This window comes from Scyliorhinus torazame, chromosome 5 (genome assembly GCF_047496885.1).
Source record: "Scyliorhinus torazame isolate Kashiwa2021f chromosome 5, sScyTor2.1, whole genome shotgun sequence".
Classification (NCBI taxonomy): Eukaryota; Metazoa; Chordata; class Chondrichthyes; order Carcharhiniformes; family Scyliorhinidae; genus Scyliorhinus; species Scyliorhinus torazame.
In genome coordinates, this window is record NC_092711.1 from 3371271 (window position 1) to 3394511 (window position 23241).

At 47.1% G+C, this 23241-nt stretch overlaps 2 protein-coding genes across 2 annotated transcripts in view; one reads left to right on the forward strand and one right to left on the reverse strand.

Annotated features, from left to right (window-relative positions):
• The window catches only part of LOC140422581 (protein fantom-like), a 362003-nt gene extending 344238 nt beyond the window's left edge, over nt 1–17765 (forward strand). Inside the window, exon 19 of the mRNA XM_072507588.1 lies at nt 17525–17765. Coding sequence (XP_072363689.1) covers nt 17525–17763 — 239 coding nt within the window. The 3' untranslated portion in view covers nt 17764–17765. The remainder of the gene's footprint in view (nt 1–17524) is intronic.
• A 518-nt stretch (nt 17766–18283) lies between these two features.
• Nucleotides 18284–23241, reverse strand: part of LOC140418138 (FACT complex subunit SPT16-like) — a 54098-nt gene continuing 49140 nt past the window's right edge. Inside the window, exons 7-8 of the mRNA XM_072501550.1 lie at nt 21954–22028; nt 18284–19650 (exon numbers count right to left, since the gene is read on the reverse strand). Of these exons, the coding sequence (XP_072357651.1) occupies nt 19553–19650; nt 21954–22028 (173 nt within the window). The 3' untranslated portion in view covers nt 18284–19552. The remainder of the gene's footprint in view (nt 19651–21953; nt 22029–23241) is intronic.

The window sequence follows — 23241 nt, forward strand, 5'->3', positions numbered from 1 at the left end:
TGTTATTCTATATATAAACCACCCTGAACCCCTCGATTAGATTCCAGTCTGTAACTCACTCCCGGGTATCTGTTATTCTATATATAAACCACCCCGAACCCCTCGATTAGATTCCAGTCTGTAACTCACTCCCCGGCATCTGTTATTCTATATATAAACCGCCCCGAACCCCTCGATTAGATTCCAGTCTGTAACTCACTCCCGGGTATCTGTTATTCTATATATAAACCACACCGAACCCCTCGATTCGATTCCAGTCTGTAACTCACTCCCGGGTATCTGTTATTCTATATATAATCAACCCCGAACCCCTCGATTAGATTCCAGTCTGTAACTCACTCCCGGCTATCTGTTATTCTATATATAAACCCCCCCGAACCCCTCGATTAGATTCCAGTCTGTAACTCACTCCCGGGTATCTGTTATTCTATATATAAACCACCCCGAGCCCCTCGATTAGATTCCAGTCTGTAACCCACTCCTGGGATTCTGTTATTCTATATATAAACCACCCCGAACCCCTCGATTAGATTCCAGTCTGTAACTCACTCCCGGATTTCTGTTATTCTATATATAAACCACCCCGAACCCCTCGATTAGATTCCAGTCTGTAACTCACTCCCGGGTATCTGTTATTCTATATATAAACCACCCCGAACCCCTCGATTAGATTCCAGTCTGTAACTCACTACCGGGTATCTGTTATTCTATATATAAACCACCCCGAACCCCTCGATTAGATTCCAGTCTGTAACTCACTCCCGGGGATCTGTTATTCTATATATAAACCACCCCGAACCCCTCGATTAGATTCCAGTCTGTAACTCACTCCCGAGTATCTGTTATTCTATATATAAACCACCCCGAACCTCTCGATTAGATTCCAGTCTGTAACTCACTCCCGGGTATCTGTTATTCTATATATAAACCACCCCGAACCCCTCGATTAGATTCCAGTCTGTAACTCACTCCCGGGTATCTGTTATTCCATATATAAACCACCCCGAACCTCTCGATTAGATTCCAGTCTGTAACTCACTCCCGGGTATCTGTTATTCTTTCTCTAAACCACCCCGAACCCCTCGATTAGATTCCAGTCTGTAACTCACTCCCGGGTATCTGTTATTCGATATATAAACCACCCTGAACACCTCGATTAGATTCCAGTCTGTAACTCACTCCCGAGTATCTGTTATTCTATATATAAACCACCCCAAACCCCTCGATTAGATTCCAGTCTGTAACTCACTCCCGGGTACCTGTTATTCTACATATAAACCCCCCCGAACCCCTCGATTAGATTCCAGTCTGTAACTCACTCCCGGGAATCTGTTATTCTATATATAAACCACCCCGAACCCCTCGATTAGATTCCAGTCTGTAACTCACTCCCGGGTATCTGTTATTCTATATATAAACCATCCCAATACCCTCGATTAGATTCCAGTCTGTAACTCACTCCCGAGTGTCTGTTATTCTATATATAAACCACCCAGAATCCCTCGATTAGATTCCAGTCTGTAACTCACTCCCGGGTATCTGTTATTCTATATAAACCATCCCGAACCCCTCGATTAGATTCCAGTCTGTAACTCACTCCCGGGTATCTGTTATTCTATATATAAACCACCCCGAACCCCTCGATTAGATTCCAGTCTGTAACTAACCCCCGGGAATCTGTTATTCTATATATAAACCACCCCGAACCCCTCGATTAGATTCCAGTCTGTAACTCACTCCCGGGTATCTGTTATTCTATATATAAACCACCCCGAACCCCTCGATTAGATTCCAGTCTGTAACTCACTCCCGGGTATCTGTTATTCTATATAAACCATCCCGAACCCCTCGATTAGATTCCAGTCTGTAACTCACTCCCGGGTATCTGTTATTCTATATATAAACCACCCTGTACCCCTCGATTAGATTCCAGTCTGTAACTCACTACCGGGTATCTGTAATTCTCTATATAAACCATCCCGAACCCCTCAATTAGATTCCAGTCTGTAACTCACTCCCGGGTATCTGTTATTCGATATATAAACCACACTGAACACCTCGATTAGATTCCAGTCTGTAACTCCCTCCCGGGTATCTGTTATTCTATATATAAACCACCCCGAACCCCTCGATTAGATTCCAGTCTGTAACTCACTCCCGGGTATCTGTTATTCTATATATAATCAACCCCGAACCCCTCGATTAGATTCCAGTCTGTAACTCACTCCCGGGTATCTGTTATTCTATATATAAACCCCCCCGAACCCCTCGATTAGATTCCAGTCTGTAAATCACTCCCGGGTATCTGTTATTCTATATATAAACCACACCGAACACCTCGATTAGATTCCAGTCTGTAACTCACTCCCGGGTATCTGTTATCCTATATATAAACCACCCCGAGCCCCTCGATTAGATTCCAGTCTGTAACCCACTCCTGGGATTCTGTTATTCTATATATAAACCACCCCGAACCCCTCGATTATATTCCAGTCTGTAACTCACTCCCGGGTATCTGTTATTCTATATATAAACCACCCCGAACCCCTCGATTAGATTCCAGTCTGTAACTCACTACCGGGTATCTGTTATTCTATATATAAACCACCCCGAACCCCTCGATTAGATTCTAGTCTGTAACCCACTCCCGGGTATCTGTTATTCTATATATAAACCACCCCGAACCCCTCGATTAGATTCCAGTCTGTAACTCACTCCGGGGTATCTGTTATTCTATATATAAACCACCCCGAACCCCTCGATTAGATTCCAGTCTGTAACTCACTCCCGAGTATCTGTTATTCTATATATAAACCACCCCGAACCCCTCGATTAGATTCCAGTCTGTAACTCACTCCCGGGTATCTGTTATTCCATATATAAACCACCCCGAACCCCTCGATTAGATTCCAGTCTGTAACTCACTCCGGGGTATCTGTTATTCTATATATAAACCACCCCGAACCCCTCGATTAGATTCCAGTCTGTAACTCACTCCCGAGTATCTGTTATTCTATATATAAACCACCCCGAACCCCTCGATTAGATTCCAGTCTGTAACTCACTCCCGGGTATCTGTTATTCTGTATATAAACCACCCCGAACCTCTCGATTAGATTCCAGTCTGTAACTCACTCCCGGGTATCTGTTATTCTATATATAAACCACCCCGAACCCCTCGATTAGATTCCAGTCTGTAACTCACTCCCGGGTATCTGTTATTCCATATATAAACCACCCCGAACCTCTCGATTAGATTCCAGTCTGTAACTCACTCCCGGGTATCTGTTATTCTTTCTCTAAACCACCCCGAACCCCTCGATTAGATTCCAGTCTGTAACTCACTCCCGGGTATCTGTTATTCGATATATAAACCACCCTGAACACCTCGATTAGATTCCAGTCTGTAACTCACCCCCGAGTATCTGTTATTCTATATATAAACCACCCCAAACCCCTCGATTAGATTCCAGTCTGTAACTCACTCCCGGGTACCTGTTATTCTACATATAAACCCCCCCGAACCCCTCGATTAGATTCCAGTCTGTAACTCACTCCCGGGAATCTGTTATTCTATATATAAACCACCCCGAACCCCTCGATTAGATTCCAGTCTGTAACTCACTCCCGGGTATCTGTTATTCTATATATAAACCATCACAACACCCTCGATTAGATTCCAGTCTGTAACTCACTCCCGAGTGTCTGTTATTCTATATATAAACCACCCAGAATCCCTCGATTAGATTCCAGTCTGTAACTCACTTCCGGGTATCTGTTATTCTATATAAACCATCCCGAACCCCTCGATTAGATTCCAGTCTGTAACTCACTCCCGGGTATCTGTTATTCTATATATAAACCACCCCGAACCCCTCGATTAGATTCCAGTCTGTAACTAACCCCCGGGAATCTGTTATTCTATATATAAACCACCCCGAACCCCTCGATTAGATTCCAGTCTGTAACTCACTCCCGGGTATCTGTTATTCTATATATAAACCACCCCGAACCCCTCCATTAGATTCCAGTCTGTAACTCACTCCCGGGTATCTGTTATTCTATATAAACCATCCCGAACCCCTCGATTAGATTCCAGTCTGTAACTCACTCCCGGGTATCTGTTATTCTATATATAAACCACCCCGAACCCCTCGATTAGATTCCAGTCTGTAACTCACTCCCGGGTATGTTATTCTATATATAAACCACCCCGAACACCTCGATTAGATTCCAGTCTGTAACTCACTCCCGGGTATCTGTTATTCTATATATAAACCACCCTGTACCCCTCGATTAGATTCCAGTCTGTAACTCACTACCGGGTATCTGTAATTCTCTATATAAACCATCCCGAACCCCTCAATTAGATTCCAGTCTGTAACTCACTCCCGGGTATCTGTTATTCTATATATAAACCACCCCGAACCCCTCGATTAGATTCCAGTCTGTAACTCACTCCCGGGTATCTGTTATTCTATATATAAACCACCCCGAACCCCTCGATTAGATTCCAGTCTGTAACTCACTCCCGGGTATCTGTTATTCTATATATAAACCATCCCGAACCCCTCGATTAGATTCCAGTCTGTACCTCACTCCCGGGTATCTGTTATTCTATATATAAACCACACCGAACCCCTCGATTAGATTCCAGTCTGTAACTCACTCCCGGGTATCTGTTATTTTATATATAAACCACCCCGAACCCCTCGATTAGATTCCAGTCTGTAACTCATTCCCGGGTATCTGTTATTCTATATATAAACCACCCCGAACCCCTCGATTAGATTCCAGTCTGTAACTCACTCCCGGGTATCTGTTATTCTATATATAAACCACCCCGAACCCCTCGATTAGATTCCAGTCTGTAACTCACTCCCGGGTATCTGTTATTCTATATAAACCATCCCGAACCCCTCGATTAGATTCCAGTCTGTAACTCACTCCCGGGTATCTGTTATTCTATATATAAACCACCCTGTACCCCTCGATTAGATTCCAGTCTGTAACTCACTACCGGGTATCTGTAATTCTCTATATAAACCATCCCGAACCCCTCAATTAGATTCCAGTCTGTAACTCACTCCCGGGTATCTGTTATTCGATATATAAACCACACTGAACACCTCGATTAGATTCCAGTCTGTAACTCCCTCCCGGGTATCTGTTATTCTATATATAAACCACCCCGAACCCCTCGATTAGATTCCAGTCTGTAACTCACTCCCGGGTATCTGTTATTCTATATATAATCAACCCCGAACCCCTCGATTAGATTCCAGTCTGTAACTCACTCCCGGGTATCTGTTATTCTATATATAAACCCCCCCGAACCCCTCGATTAGATTCCAGTCTGTAAATCACTCCCGGGTATCTGTTATTCTATATATAAACCACACCGAACACCTCGATTAGATTCCAGTCTGTAACTCACTCCCGGGTATCTGTTATCCTATATATAAACCACCCCGAGCCCCTCGATTAGATTCCAGTCTGTAACCCACTCCTGGGATTCTGTTATTCTATATATAAACCACCCCGAACCCCTCGATTATATTCCAGTCTGTAACTCACTCCCGGGTATCTGTTATTCTATATATAAACCACCCCGAACCCCTCGATTAGATTCCAGTCTGTAACTCACTACCGGGTATCTGTTATTCTATATATAAACCACCCCGAACCCCTCGATTAGATTCTAGTCTGTAACCCACTCCCGGGTATCTGTTATTCTATATATAAACCACCCCGAACCCCTCGATTAGATTCCAGTCTGTAACTCACTCCGGGGTATCTGTTATTCTATATATAAACCACCCCGAACCCCTCGATTAGATTCCAGTCTGTAACTCACTCCCGAGTATCTGTTATTCTATATATAAACCACCCCGAACCCCTCGATTAGATTCCAGTCTGTAACTCACTCCCGGGTATCTGTTATTCCATATATAAACCACCCCGAACCCCTCGATTAGATTCCAGTCTGTAACTCACTCCGGGGTATCTGTTATTCTATATATAAACCACCCCGAACCCCTCGATTAGATTCCAGTCTGTAACTCACTCCCGAGTATCTGTTATTCTATATATAAACCACCCCGAACCCCTCGATTAGATTCCAGTCTGTAACTCACTCCCGGGTATCTGTTATTCTGTATATAAACCACCCCGAACCTCTCGATTAGATTCCAGTCTGTAACTCACTCCCGGGTATCTGTTATTCTATATATAAACCACCCCGAACCCCTCGATTAGATTCCAGTCTGTAACTCACTCCCGGGTATCTGTTATTCCATATATAAACCACCCCGAACCTCTCGATTAGATTCCAGTCTGTAACTCACTCCCGGGTATCTGTTATTCTTTCTCTAAACCACCCCGAACCCCTCGATTAGATTCCAGTCTGTAACTCACTCCCGGGTATCTGTTATTCGATATATAAACCACCCTGAACACCTCGATTAGATTCCAGTCTGTAACTCACCCCCGAGTATCTGTTATTCTATATATAAACCACCCCAAACCCCTCGATTAGATTCCAGTCTGTAACTCACTCCCGGGTACCTGTTATTCTACATATAAACCCCCCCGAACCCCTCGATTAGATTCCAGTCTGTAACTCACTCCCGGGAATCTGTTATTCTATATATAAACCACCCCGAACCCCTCGATTAGATTCCAGTCTGTAACTCACTCCCGGGTATCTGTTATTCTATATATAAACCATCACAACACCCTCGATTAGATTCCAGTCTGTAACTCACTCCCGAGTGTCTGTTATTCTATATATAAACCACCCAGAATCCCTCGATTAGATTCCAGTCTGTAACTCACTTCCGGGTATCTGTTATTCTATATAAACCATCCCGAACCCCTCGATTAGATTCCAGTCTGTAACTCACTCCCGGGTATCTGTTATTCTATATATAAACCACCCCGAACCCCTCGATTAGATTCCAGTCTGTAACTAACCCCCGGGAATCTGTTATTCTATATATAAACCACCCCGAACCCCTCGATTAGATTCCAGTCTGTAACTCACTCCCGGGTATCTGTTATTCTATATATAAACCACCCCGAACCCCTCCATTAGATTCCAGTCTGTAACTCACTCCCGGGTATCTGTTATTCTATATAAACCATCCCGAACCCCTCGATTAGATTCCAGTCTGTAACTCACTCCCGGGTATCTGTTATTCTATATATAAACCACCCCGAACCCCTCGATTAGATTCCAGTCTGTAACTCACTCCCGGGTATGTTATTCTATATATAAACCACCCCGAACACCTCGATTAGATTCCAGTCTGTAACTCACTCCCGGGTATCTGTTATTCTATATATAAACCACCCTGTACCCCTCGATTAGATTCCAGTCTGTAACTCACTACCGGGTATCTGTAATTCTCTATATAAACCATCCCGAACCCCTCAATTAGATTCCAGTCTGTAACTCACTCCCGGGTATCTGTTATTCTATATATAAACCACCCCGAACCCCTCGATTAGATTCCAGTCTGTAACTCACTCCCGGGTATCTGTTATTCTATATATAAACCACCCCGAACCCCTCGATTAGATTCCAGTCTGTAACTCACTCCCGGGTATCTGTTATTCTATATATAAACCATCCCGAACCCCTCGATTAGATTCCAGTCTGTACCTCACTCCCGGGTATCTGTTATTCTATATATAAACCACACCGAACCCCTCGATTAGATTCCAGTCTGTAACTCACTCCCGGGTATCTGTTATTTTATATATAAACCACCCCGAACCCCTCGATTAGATTCCAGTCTGTAACTCATTCCCGGGTATCTGTTATTCTATATATAAACCACCCCGAACCCCTCGATTAGATTCCAGTCTGTAACTCACTCCCGGGTATCTGTTATTCTATATACAAACCACCCCGAACCCCTCGATTAGATTCCAGTCTGTAACTCACTCCCGGGTATCTGTTATTCTATATATAAACCACCCCGAACACCTCGATTAGATTCCAGTCTGTAACTCACTCCCGGGTATCTGTTATTCGATATATAAACCACCCCAAACCCCTCGATTAGATTCCAGTCTGTAACTCACTCCCGGGTATCTGTTATTCTATATATAAACCATCCCGAACCCCTCGATTAGATTCCAGTCTGTAACTCACTCCCGGGTATCTGTTATTCTATATATAAACCACCCTGAACCCCTCGATTAGATTCCAGTCGGTAACTCACTCCCGGGTATCTGTTATTCTATATATAAACCATCCCGAACCCCTCGATTAGATTCCAGTCGGTAACTCACCCCCGGATATCTGTTATTCTATATATAAACCACCCCGAACCCCTCGATTAGATTCCAGTCTGTAACTCACTCCCGGGTATCTGATATTCTATATATAAACCACACTGAACCCCTCGATTAGATTCCAGTCTGTAACTCACTCCCGGGTATCTGTTATTCTATATATAAACCACCCCGAACCCCTCGATTAGATTCCAGTCTGTAACTCACTCCCGGGTATCTGTTATTCTATATATAAACCACCCCGAACACCTCGATTAGATTCCAGTCTGTAACTCACTCCCGGGTATCTGTTATTCTATATATAAACCACCCCGAACCCCTCGATTAGATTCCAGTCTGTAACTCACTCCCGGGTATCTGTTATTCTATATATAAACAACCCCGAACCCCTCGATTAGATTCCAGTCTGTAACTCACTCCCGGGTATCTGTTATTCTATATATAAACCACCCTGAACCCCTCGATTAGATTCCAGTCTGTAACTCACTCCCGGGTATCTGTTATTCTATATATAAACCACCCCGAACCCCTCGATTAGATTCCAGTCTGTAACTCACTCCCGGGTATCTGTTATTCTGTATATAAACCACCCCGAACCCCTCCATTAGATTCCAGTCTGTAACTCACTCCCGGGTATCTGTTATTCTATATATAAACCACCCCGAACCCCTCGATTAGATTCCAGTCTGTAACTCACTCCCGGGTATCTGTTATTCTGTATATAAAGCACCCCGAACCCCTCCATTAGATTCCAGTCTGTAACTCACTCCCGGGTATCTCTTATTCTATATATAAACCACCCCGAACCCCTCGATTAGATTCCAGTCTGTAACTCACTCCCGGGTATCTGTTATTCTATATATAAACCACCCCGAACCCCTCGATTAGATTCCAGTCTGCAACTGACTCCCGGGTATCTGTTATTCTATATATAAACCACCCCGAACACCTCGATTAGATTCCAGTCTGTAACTCACTCCCGGGTATCTGTTATTCTATATGTAAACCACTCCGAAACCCTCGATTAGATTCCAGTCTGTAACTCACTCCCGGGTATCTGTTATTCTATATATAAACCACCCTGAACCCCTCGATTAGATTCCAGTCTGTAACTCACTCCCGGGTATGTTATTCTATTTATAAACGACGCTGAACCCCTCGATTAGATTCCAGTCTGTAACTCACTCCCGGGTATCTGATATTCTATATATAAACCACACTGAACCCCTCGATTAGATTCCAGTCTGTAACTCACTCCCGGGTATCTGTTATTCTATATATAAACCACCCCGAACCCCTCGATTAGATTCCAGTCTGTAACTCACTCCCGGGTATCTGTTATTCTATATATAAACCACCCCGAACACCTCGATTAGATTCCAGTCTGTAACTCACTCCCGGGTATCTGTTATTCTATATATAAACCACCCCGAACCCCTCGATTAGATTCCAGTCTGTAACTCACTCCCGGGTATCTGTTATTCTATATATAAACCACCCCGAACCCCTCGATTAGATTCCAGTCTGTAACTCACTCCCGGGTATCTGTTATTCTATATATAAACCACCCCGAACACCTCGATTAGATTCCAGTCTGTAACTCACTCCCGGGTATCTGTTATTCTATATATAAACCACCCCGAACCCCTCGATTAGATTCCAGTCTGTAACTCACACCCGGGTATCTGTTATTCTATATATAAACCACCCCGAACCCCTCGATTAGATTCCAGTCTGTAACTCACCCCCGGGTATCTGTTATTCTATATATAAACCACCCCGAACCCCTCGATTAGATTCCAGTCTGTAACTCACCCCCGGATATCTGTTATTCTATATATAAACCACCCCGAACCCCTCGATTAGATTCCAGTCTGTAACTCACCCCCGGGTATCTGTTATTCTATATATAAACCACCCCGAACCCCTCAATTAGATTCCAGTCTGTAACTCACTCCCGGGTATCTGTTATTCTATATATAAACCATCCCGAACCCCTCGATTAGATTCCAGTCTGTAACTCACCCCCGGGTATCTGTTATTCTATATATAAACCACCCCGAACCCCTCAATTAGATTCCAGTCTGTAACTCACTCCCAGGTATCTGTTATTCTATATATAAACCACCCCGAACACCTCGATTAGATTCCAGTCTGTAACTCACTCCCGGGTATCTGTTATTCTATATATAAACCACCCCGAACCCCTCGATTAGATTCCAGTCTGTAACTCACTCCCGGGTATCTGTTATTCTATATATAAAACACCCCGAACCCCTCGATTAGATTCCAGTCTGTAACTCACCCCCGGGTATCTGTTATTCTATATATAAACCACCCCGAACCCCTCAATTAGATTCCAGTCTGTAACTCACTCCCAGGTATCTGTTATTCTATATATAAACCACCCCGAACACCTCGATTAGATTCCAGTCTGTAACTCACTCCCGGGTATCTGTTATTCTATATATAAACCACCCCGAACCCCTCGATTAGATTCCAGTCTGTAACTCACTCCCGGGTTTCTGTTATTCTATATATAAACCACCCCGAACCCCTCGATTATATTCCAGTCTGTAACTCACTCCCGGGTATCTGTTATTCTAAAAATAAACCACCCTGAACACCTCGATTAGATTCCAGTCTGTAACTCACTCCCGGGTATCTGTTATTCTAAAAATAAACCACTCTGAACACCTCGATTAGATTCCAGTCTGTAACTCACACCCGGGTATCTGTTATTCTATATATAAACCACCCCGAACCCCTCGATTAGATTCCAGTCTGTAACTGACTCCCGGTTTTCTGTTATTCTATATATAAACCACCCCGAACCCCTCGATTAGATTCCAGTCTGTAACTCACTCCCGGCTATCTGTTATTCTTTATATAAACCACCCCGAACCCCTCGATTAGATTCCAGTCTGTAACTCACTCCCAGGTATCTGTTGTTCTATATAAACAACCCCGAACCCCTCGATTAGATTCCAGTCTGTAACACACTCCCGGGTATCTGTTATTCTATATATAAACCACCCCGAACCCCTCGATTAGATTCCAGTCTGTAACTCACTCCCAGGTATCTGTTATTCTATATATAAACCACCCTGAACCCCTCGATTAGATTCCAGTCTGTAACTCACTCCCGGGTATCTGTTATTCTATATATAAACCACCCTGAACCCCTCGATTAGATTCCAGTCTGTAACTCACTCCCGGGTATCTGTTATTCTATATATAAACCACCCCGAACCCCTCGATTAGATTCCAGTCTGTAACTCACTCCCGGGTATCTGTTATTCTATATATAAACCACCCCGAACCCCTCGATTAGATTCCAGTCTGTGACTCACTCCCGGGTATCTGTTATTCTATATATAAACAACCCCGAACCCCTCGATTAGATTCCAGTCTGTAACTCACTCCCGGTTATCTGTTATTCTATATATAAACCACCCCAAACCCCTCGATTAGATTCCAGTCTGTAACTCACTCCCGGTTATCTGTTATTCTGTATATAAACCACCCCGAACCCCTCGATTAGATTTCAGTCTGTAACTCACTCCCGGGTATCTGTTATTCTATATATAAACCACCCTGAACACCTCGATTAGATTCCAGTCTGCAACTCACTCCCGGGTATCTGTTAATCTATATATAAACCACCCCGAACCCCTTGATTAGATTCCAGTCTGTAACTCACTCCCGGGTATCTGTTATTCTATATATAAACCACCCCAAACCCCTCGATTAGATTCCAGTCTGTAACTCACTCCCGGGTATCTGTTTTTCTATATATAAACCACCCCGAACCCCTCGTTAGATTCCAGTCTGTAACTCACTCCCGGGTATATGTTATTCAATATATAAACCACCCCGAACCCCTCGATTAGCTTCCAGTCTGTAACTCACTCCCGGGTATCGGTTATTCTATATATAAACCACCCTGAACCCCTCGATTAGATTCCAGTCTGTAACTCACTCCCGGGTATCTGTGATTCTATATATAAACCACCCCGAACCCCTCGATTAGATTCCAGTCTGTAACTCATTCCCGGGTATCTGTTATTCTATATATAAACCATCCCGAACCCCTCGATTAGATTCCAGTCTGTAACTCACTCCCGGGTATCTGTTATTCTATATATAAACCACTCCGAACCCCTCGATTAGATTCCATTCTGGAACTCACTCCCGGGTATCTGTTATTCTGTATATAAACCACCCCGAACCCCTCGATTAGATTCCAGTCTGTAACTCACTCCCGGGTACCTGTTATTCTCTATATAAACCACCCCGAACCCCTCGATTAGATTCCAGTCTGTAACTCACTCCCGGGTATCAGTTATTCTATATATAAACCACCCCGAACCCCTCGATTAGATTCCAGACTGTAACTCACTCCCGGGTATCTGTTATTCTATATATAAACCATCCCGAACCCCTCGATTAGATTCCAGTCTGTAACTCACTCCCGGGTATCTGTTATTCTATATATAAACCACCCCGAACCCCTCGATTAGATTCCAGTCTGTAATTCACTCCCGGGTATCTGTTATTCTATATATAAACCATCCCGAACCCCTCGATTAGATTCCAGTCTGTAACTCACTCCCCGGTATCTGTTATTCTATATATAAACCACCCCAAACCTCTCGATTAGATTCCAGTCTGTAACTCACTCCCGGGTATCTGTTATTCTATATATAAACCACCCCGAACCCCTCGATGAGATTCCAGTCTGTAACTCACTCCCGGGTTTCTGGTGTTCGATATATAAACCACCCCGAACCCCTCGATTAGATTCCAGTCTGTAACTCACTCCCGGGTATCTGTGATTCTATATATAAACCATCCCGAACCCCTCGATTAGATTCCAGTCTGTAACTCACTCCCGGGTATCTGTTATTCTATATATAAACCACTCCGAACCCCTCGATTAGATTCCATTCTGGAACTCACTCCCGGGTATCTGTTATTCTGTATATAAACCACCCCGAACCCCTCGATTAGATTCCAGTCTGTAACTCACTCCCGGGTACCTGTTATTCTCTATATAAACCACCCCGAACCCCTCGATTAGATTCCAGTCTGTAACTCACTCCCGGGTATCAGTTATTCTATATATAAACCACCCCGAACCCCTCGATTAGATTCCAGACTGTAACTCACTCCCGGGTATCTGTTATTCTATATATAAACCATCCCGAACCCCTCGATTAGATTCCAGTCTGTAACTCACTCCTGGGTATCTGTTATTCTCTATATAAACCACCCCGAACCCCTCGAATAGATTCCAGTCTGTTACTCACTCCCGGGTAACTGTTATTCTATATATAAACCACCCCGAACCCCTCGATTAGATTCCAGTCTGTAACTCACTTCCGGGTATCTGTTATTCTATATATAAACCACCCCGAACACCTCGATTAGATTCCAGTCTGTAACTCACTCCCGGGTATCAGTTATTCTATATATAAACCACCCCGAACTCCTCGATTAGATTCCAGTCTGTAACTCACTCCCGGGTATCTGTTATTCTATATATATATACCCCCCCGAACCCCTCAACTAGATTCCAGTCTGTAACTCACTCCCGGGTATCTGTTATTCTATATATAAACCACCCCGAACCCCTCGATTAGATTCCAGTCTGTAACTCACTCCCGGGTATCTGTTATTCTATATATAAACCACCCCGAACTCCTCGATTAGATTCCAGTCTGTAACTCACTCCCGGGTATCTGTTATTCTATATATAAACCACCCCGAACCCCTCGATTAGATTCCAGTCTGTAACTCACTCCCGGGTACCTGTTATTCTATATATAAACCACCCTGAACACCTCGATTAGATTCCAGTCTGTAACTCACTCCCGGGTATCTGTTATTCTATATATAAACCACCCCGAACACCACGATTAGATTCCAGTCTGTAACTCACTCCCGGGTATCTGTTATTCTATATATAAACCACCCCGAACCCCTCGATTAGATTCCAGTCTGTAACTCACTCCCGGGTATCTGTTATTCTATATATAAACCAGACCGAACCCCTCGATTAGATTCCAGTCTGTAACTCACTCCCGGGTATCTGTTATTCTATATATAAACCACCCCGAACCCCTCGATTAGATTCCAGTCTGTAACTCACTCCCGGGTATCTGTTATTCTATATATAAACCACCCCGAACCCCTCGATTAGATTCCAGTCTGTAACTCACTCCCGGGTATCTGTTATTCTATATATAAACCACCCCGAACCCCTCGATTAGATTCCAGTCTGTAACTCACTCCCGGGTATCTGTTATTCTATATATAAACCACCCCGAACCCCTCGATTAGATTCCAGTCTGCAACTCACTCCCGGGTATCTGTTAATCTATATATAAACCACCCCGAACCCCTTGATTAGATTCCAGTCTGTAACTCACTCCCGGGTATCTGTTATTCTATATATAAACCACCCCAAACCCCTCGATTAGATTCCAGTCTGTAACTCACTCCCGGGTATCTGTTTTTCTATATATAAACCACCCCGAACCCCTCGTTAGATTCCAGTCTGTAACTCACTCCCGGGTATATGTTATTCAATATATAAACCACCCCGAACCCCTCGATTAGCTTCCAGTCTGTAACTCACTCCCGGGTATCGGTTATTCTATATATAAACCACCCTGAACCCCTCGATTAGATTCCAGTCTGTAACTCACTCCCGGGTATCTGTGATTCTATATATAAACCACCCCGAACCCCTCGATTAGATTCCAGTCTGTAACTCATTCCCGGGTATCTGTTATTCTATATATAAACCATCCCGAACCCCTCGATTAGATTCCAGTCTGTAACTCACTCCCGGGTATCTGTTATTCTATATATAAACCACTCCGAACCCCTCGATTAGATTCCATTCTGGAACTCACTCCCGGGTATCTGTTATTCTGTATATAAACCACCCCGAACCCCTCGATTAGATTCCAGTCTGTAACTCACTCCCGGGTACCTGTTATTCTCTATATAAACCACCCCGAACCCCTCGATTAGATTCCAGTCTGTAACTCACTCCCGGGTATCAGTTATTCTATATATAAACCACCCCGAACCCCTCGATTAGATTCCAGACTGTAACTCACTCCCGGGTATCTGTTATTCTATATATAAACCATCCCGAACCCCTCGATTAGATTCCAGTCTGTAACTCACTCCCGGGTATCTGTTATTCTATATATAAACCACCCCGAACCCCTCGATTAGATTCCAGTCTGTAATTCACTCCCGGGTATCTGTTATTCTATATATAAACCATCCCGAACCCCTCGATTAGATTCCAGTCTGTAACTCACTCCCCGGTATCTGTTATTCTATATATAAACCACCCCAAACCTCTCGATTAGATTCCAGTCTGTAACTCACTCCCGGGTATCTGTTATTCTATATATAAACCACCCCGAACCCCTCGATGAGATTCCAGTCTGTAACTCACTCCCGGGTTTCTGGTGTTCGATATATAAACCACCCCGAACCCCTCGATTAGATTCCAGTCTGTAACTCACTCCCGGGTATCTGTGATTCTATATATAAACCATCCCGAACCCCTCGATTAGATTCCAGTCTGTAACTCACTCCCGGGTATCTGTTATTCTATATATAAACCACTCCGAACCCCTCGATTAGATTCCATTCTGGAACTCACTCCCGGGTATCTGTTATTCTGTATATAAACCACCCCGAACCCCTCGATTAGATTCCAGTCTGTAACTCACTCCCGGGTACCTGTTATTCTCTATATAAACCACCCCGAACCCCTCGATTAGATTCCAGTCTGTAACTCACTCCCGGGTATCAGTTATTCTATATATAAACCACCCCGAACCCCTCGATTAGATTCCAGACTGTAACTCACTCCCGGGTATCTGTTATTCTATATATAAACCATCCCGAACCCCTCGATTAGATTCCAGTCTGTAACTCACTCCTGGGTATCTGTTATTCTCTATATAAACCACCCCGAACCCCTCGAATAGATTCCAGTCTGTTACTCACTCCCGGGTAACTGTTATTCTATATATAAACCACCCCGAACCCCTCGATTAGATTCCAGTCTGTAACTCACTTCCGGGTATCTGTTATTCTATATATAAACCACCCCGAACACCTCGATTAGATTCCAGTCTGTAACTCACTCCCGGGTATCAGTTATTCTATATATAAACCACCCCGAACTCCTCGATTAGATTCCAGTCTGTAACTCACTCCCGGGTATCTGTTATTCTATATATATATACCCCCCCGAACCCCTCAACTAGATTCCAGTCTGTAACTCACTCCCGGGTATCTGTTATTCTATATATAAACCACCCCGAACCCCTCGATTAGATTCCAGTCTGTAACTCACTCCCGGGTATCTGTTATTCTATATATAAACCACCCCGAACTCCTCGATTAGATTCCAGTCTGTAACTCACTCCCGGGTATCTGTTATTCTATATATAAACCACCCCGAACCCCTCGATTAGATTCCAGTCTGTAACTCACTCCCGGGTACCTGTTATTCTATATATAAACCACCCTGAACACCTCGATTAGATTCCAGTCTGTAACTCACTCCCGGGTATCTGTTATTCTATATATAAACCACCCCGAACACCACGATTAGATTCCAGTCTGTAACTCACTCCCGGGTATCTGTTATTCTATATATAAACCACCCCGAACCCCTCGATTAGATTCCAGTCTGTAACTCACTCCCGGGTATCTGTTATTCTATATATAAACCAGACCGAACCCCTCGATTAGATTCCAGTCTGTAACTCACTCCCGGGTATCTGTTATTCTATATATAAACCACCCCGAACCCCTCGATTAGATTCCAGTCTGTAACTCACTCCCGGGTATCTGTTATTCTATATATAAACCACCCCGAACCCCTCGATTAGATTCCAGTCTGTAACTCACTCCCGGGTATCTGTTATTCTATATATAAACCACCCCGAACCCCTCGATTAGATTCCAGTCTGTAACTCACTCCCGGGTATCTGTTATTCTATATATAAACCACCCCGAACCCCTCGATTAGATTCCAGTCTGTAACTCACTCCCGGGTATCTGTTATTCTATATATAAACCACCCCGAACCCCTCGATTAGATTCAACATGGGTATCTCTCTTGTTGAAGCCCCTTTCTCAGCCTATCTAACCCTTTGCCCCCGCTGTTGTTCAGTCCTCGAGGCCGGACGCGAGACGGCGGTGATGGGCAAGCTGGCCGTGACGGTCGAAGGCGCCACGGCCCTCCAAGCGATCGTGGCTGACATGTCGGGCGGATTAACCTCACAAGGCGAAGGTCACCAGGTGAATCTTTCGGGCGGGAACCCCTACCCAGGAGGCCAAAGCCGGTTCCCGCACGGGGACCGGTATGAAGAGCTCGTTGCCCCCAAACCCACCCTCCCTCCACCATTTTAAAAATAAAGGTCTATTTCCAACTGGTGGATTCGAGTCGTTCTTCAATGGGACATCTAAGCTGCGGGCGAAGTGTTACAAAGAAGCCCCCCCCACCCCCGCCCAAACCATCGAGCGGGGCTCCAAGCGATTCCGAGATCTTTTTTTCGATGCGTCAAAGTCTCACTGCTGTTAATTCAGAATGGGGTGAGGGACAGTCAGAGTTCAATTGCAAACCGCAGAAAAAAAGGTGACCCCCCACCCCCCCCCCTCAATTCAGAACGGGGTGAGGGACAGTCAGAGTTCAATTGCAAATCGCAGAAAAAAAGGTGACCCCCCCCCCCCTCAATTCAGAACGGGGTGAGGGACAGTCAGAGTTCAATTGCAACTCTCAAAAAAAAAAAAAAAAAGGTGACCCCCCCCCCCCCCCAAAATCGGACAACACAGAAGGATGCCATTCTGCCCATCGGGCCTGTGCAAGCCCCTCTCATTGAGTTCGCCCCCCCCCCACATTGTCAGAGGAAGACGAGACTGACCAATTGGCTGGTTTTATATAAATCGTACTTTAATCAGCAAGAAATGTCACGACAAGTCAAAAAAAGGAGGACCGGAAGGGGGGGGGGTGGGAAAAAAAAATCAGGGAAAGGGGGGGGTAAAAGCCAGGAGCAGTGAGGTGAGGTACGTGGACCCGGTCGAGAGGCCAGTGGGGGTCTGTCGAGAGGCAGGACTGGGCGCTGCTCCCAGACGCACCCCGCCTTACAGTCACCGGGGCCAGAACCCTCCACTGTGACAGGATAGCACCCCATTTGCTCCGCTACTCCACCCGCCTAGAACCCCCCCCCCCCCCCCCGTGGGACTCTGGCCCACATACAAAAAAGAAAAATCACACGAGCAGGATCGCGAGCTAAAGGATAATATCGTCTATTCTCAGAAAAACAATATTCCTTTAAACAGCCGCCGTCCCCCCACGCACACCCCCCCCCCCCCCCAATTCCACTGCCCCCCATTCGCCAGGACAGGCGGGGTGACTGCCCACCAACATCCAGCACTGGGACCATGTGTCACATTCCCCTCCAGGTCAACACGCTCCCTCCACAGAGGGAAAAATTAAAAAGAGGGTTTCCCCACACACTCACAGACAGGCAGGAAGCTGCACACACACAGACAGGCAGGAAGCCGCTCGCACACGCGCGCGCACACACATACGTGCGCGCGCGCACACATACGTGCGCGCACACGGGGAGGAAGCCACACACACTCAGACAGGCAGGAAGGCACACACACGAACAGGCAGAAAGGCGCGCACACACACAGACAGGCAGGAAGGCGCACACACACAGACAGGCAGGAAGGCACACACACACAGACATGCAGGAAGCCACGCGCACACACACAGGCGCACACACACACACACACACAGACAGGCGCACGCACACACACACACAGACAGGCGCGCACACACACGCACAGACAGGCGCACACACACACACAGACATACACAGCCACACGCGCAGGCAGCTCTGGCCAAACCTCGGAGAGAGGTGGTGGGGGCGAGGACGTGGGGGGGGGGGGGGGGGGGGGGGGGGGAGGGGGGCAGGGGAGGGGGAAGAGAATGGGAGGCAGAAAACCTGGCACGCTTGTAGAAATCATCACATTTCAAGTTGGTCTGTGAAATATTAACAAAACGAAAGACAGGGAGGCGGAATTGGAAAAGGAGGGTGACGAAAGGAACATACAAAAGTCTAATGTCTGCTGCCAGTAGCTGAGATTCCGCAGCAGATGCGGATCCACCTGCGTCGCACGCTCTCCGCGCTCATTTCCGCCTCTTCTTCTTACTGCTGATACGGATGACCGGTCCTTTCCTCTTCCGACTCATGGTATCCTCCTCTTCCTCGTGGTATTCCCGGTCAGCTGCGAGGGGGGGGGGGGAGGAGAAGAGAAGGGAAGAGGAATGAGACAGAGGAGACGGGGACGGGGGGTGGGGGGGTGGAGGAGGGAACCCACAGGCTCCGAGCTCCCGGGAAATCGAAACAGGCACAAGGCTTGAACATATCCCTTTTGTTTGCAGACGCCAAATCCCGGTTTACTGCACGCAAGTTGTTTCCAGCACGTGAACCTATGATCTAAAAATTTTTTTTGCAATTTAGCGGGGCCAATCCACCGACCCTGCACATCTTTGGGTTATGGGAGTGAGGCCCGCGCAGTCACGGGGAGAATGTGCAAACTCCACACAGGCAGTGACCCGGGTCTTCGGAACCGTGAGGTAGCAGCCACCCCCGATCAGCAGCGATGATGGTTTGAAATTTGGCACTCCAGCATTTGTCCGAGCGGGTTCCACATGAAACGTTTCAATAACAATCTGCCAGTTCAAATCTGCGGCACCCCTCCCTCCTTAGTGCCCTTCTCTGACCCCCACTCCATCATGTGCTCCATCAAGATCGCCAGCCCCCTCTCCCACGCCGACATTGAAACGGACAAAAAGGGATCCACTCACAATCCCGCCCGAATGCCGTAATCATCCGGGTTTGGGGACATCAGAGTAAAGGGCCTCACGGCGCCGAGGTCCCGGGCTCGATCCCGGTCCCGGGTCACTGTCCGTGTGGAGTTTGCACATTCTCCCCGTGTCTGCGTGGGTCTCACCCCCACAACCCAAAAATGTGCAGGGTACGGGGATTGGCCACGTTAAATTGCCCCATAACTGGGGGAAAAAAAATTTAAAAATCGAGGAAAACTTAAAAAAAAATACTATCCCCACTAACTGTGTCCTTTCTATAACATTGAACAGTGCTCCCAGTGTGGGTCTAACCGAGGGATACGGAGACCGGAACTGTGCACGGTGCTCCCAGTGTGGTCTAACCGAGTGATACGGAGACAGAAACTGTGCACAGTGCTCCCAGTGTGGTCTAACCGAGTGATACGGAGACCGGAACTGTGCACGGTGCTCCCAGTGTGGTCTAACCGAGAGATACGGAGACTGGAACTGTGCACGGTGCTCCCAGTGTGGTCTAACCGAGTGATACGGAGACCGGAACTGTGCACGGTGCTCCCAGTGTGGTCTAACCGAGGGATACGGAGACTGGAACTGTGCACAGTGCTCCCAGAGTGGTCTAACCGAGGGAGACGGAGACTGGAACTGTGCACAGTGCTCCCAGAGTGGTCTAACCGAGGGATACGGAGACCGGAACTGTGCACAGTGCTCCCAGTGTGGTCTAACCGAGGGATACGGAGACCGGAACTGTGCACAGTGCTCCCAGTGTGGTCTAACCGAGGGATACGGAGACCGGAACTGTGCACGGTGCTCCCAGAGTGGTCTAACCGAGGGATACGGAGACCGGAACTGTGCACAGCGCTCCCAGTGTGGGTCTAACCGAGGGATACGGAGACCGGAACTGTGCACAGTGCTCCCAGAGTGGTCTAACCGAGTGATACGGAGACCGGAACTGTGCACAGTGCTCCCAGTGTGGTCTAATCGAGTGATACGGAGACCGGAACTGTGCACGGTGGTCCCAGTGTGGTCTAACCGAGGGATATGGAGACCGGAACTGTGCACAGTGCTCCCAGTGTGATCTAACCGAGGGATACGGAGACTGGAACTGTGCACGGTGCTCCCAGTGTGGTCTAACCGAGGGATACGGAGACCAGAACTGTGCACAGTGCTCCCAGTGTGGTCTAACCGAGGGATACGGGGACTGGAACTGTGCGCGGTGCTCCCAGTGTGGTCTAACCGAGGGATACAGAGACCGGAACTGTGCACGGTCCTCCCAGTGTGGTCTAACCGAGGGATACGGAGATCGGAACTGTGCACGGTGCTCCCAGTGTGGTCTAACCGAGGGATCTGGAGACCGGAACTGTGCACAGTGCTCCCAGTGTGGGCCTAACCGAGGGATACGGAGGCTGGAACTGTGCACGGTGCTCCCAGTGTGGTCTAACCGAGGGATACGGAGACCGGAACTGTGCACTGTACTCCCAGTGTGGGTCTAACTGAGGGATACGGAGACTGGAACTGTGCACAGTGCTCCCAGTGTGGTCTAACTGAGGGATACGGAGACTGGAACTGTGCACGGTGCTCCCAGTGTGGTCTAACCGAGGGGTACGGAGACCGAAACTGTGCACAGTGTACCCAGTGTGGTCTAACCTGAGAATTATCCGACGCTTTTCCGATATCGAACGTGGTCCATGGTGAACAGTTGATGCAGTAACGATTCCCAACTTACCTCGTCGAGCTTCCTCTTCGAGCTCATCCCAATCTTTTCCACTCTCCTCCTCACTGCCCAAGGATTCCTCGCTGGCTGTAAGTGTAGAACCGAAAATACGTCAGATACACGGCACACAGCAACTCTAGCAGTGCGGCGCTCCCTCAGTACTGACCCTCTGACAGTGCGGCACTCCCTCAGTACTGACCCTCTGACAGTGCGGCACTCCCTCAGTACTGACCCTCTGACAGTTCGGCACTCCCTCAGTACTGACCCTCTGACAGTGCGGCGCTCCCTCAGTACTGACCCTCTGACAATGCGGCACTGCCCCAGTACTGACCCTCTGACAGTGCGGCACTCCCTCAGTACTGACCCTCTGACAGTGCGGCACTCCCTCAGTACCGACCCTCTGACAGTGCGGCACTCCCTCAGTACTGACTCTCTGACAGTGCGGCACTCCCTCAGTACTTACCCCCTGACAGTGCGGCGCTCCCTCAGCTCTGACCCTCTGACAGTGCGGCACTACCTCAGTACTGACTCTCTGACAGTGCGGCACTCCCTCAGTACTGACCCTCTGACAGTGCGGCACTCCCTCAGCACTGACCCTCTGACAATGCGGCACTCCCTCAGCACTGACCCTCTGACAGTGAAGCACTGCCTCAGTACTGACCCTCTGACAGTGTGGCACTCCCTCAGTACGGCGCTCCCTCAGTACTGACCCTCTGACAGTACGGCACTCCCTCAGTCCTGACCCTCTGACAGTGCGGCACTCCCACAGTACTGACCCTCGGACAGTGCGGCTCTCCCTCAGTACTGACCCACTGACAGTGCAGCGCTCCCTCAGTACTGACCCTCTGACAGTGCAGCACTCCCTCAGTACTGACCCTCTGACAGTGCGGCACTCATTCAGTACTGTCCCTGACAGTGCAGCACTCCCTCAGTACTGACCCTCTGACAGTGCGGCGCTCCCTCAGTACTGACGCTCTGACAGTGCAGCACTCCCTCAGTACTGACCCTATGACAGTGCGGCACTCCCTCAGTACTGACCCTCTGACAGTGCAACACTCCCTCAGTACTGACCCTCTGACAGTGCGGCACTCCCTCAGTACTGACCCTCTGACAGTGCAGCACTCACTCAGTACTGACCCTCTGACAGTGTGGCCCTCCCTCAGTACTGACCCTCTGCCAGTGCGGCACTCCCTCAGTACTGACCCTCTGACAGTGCGGCACTCCCTCAGTACTGACCCTCTGACAGTGCAGCACTCCCTCAGTACTGATCCTCTGTCAGTGCAGCACTCCCTCAGTACTG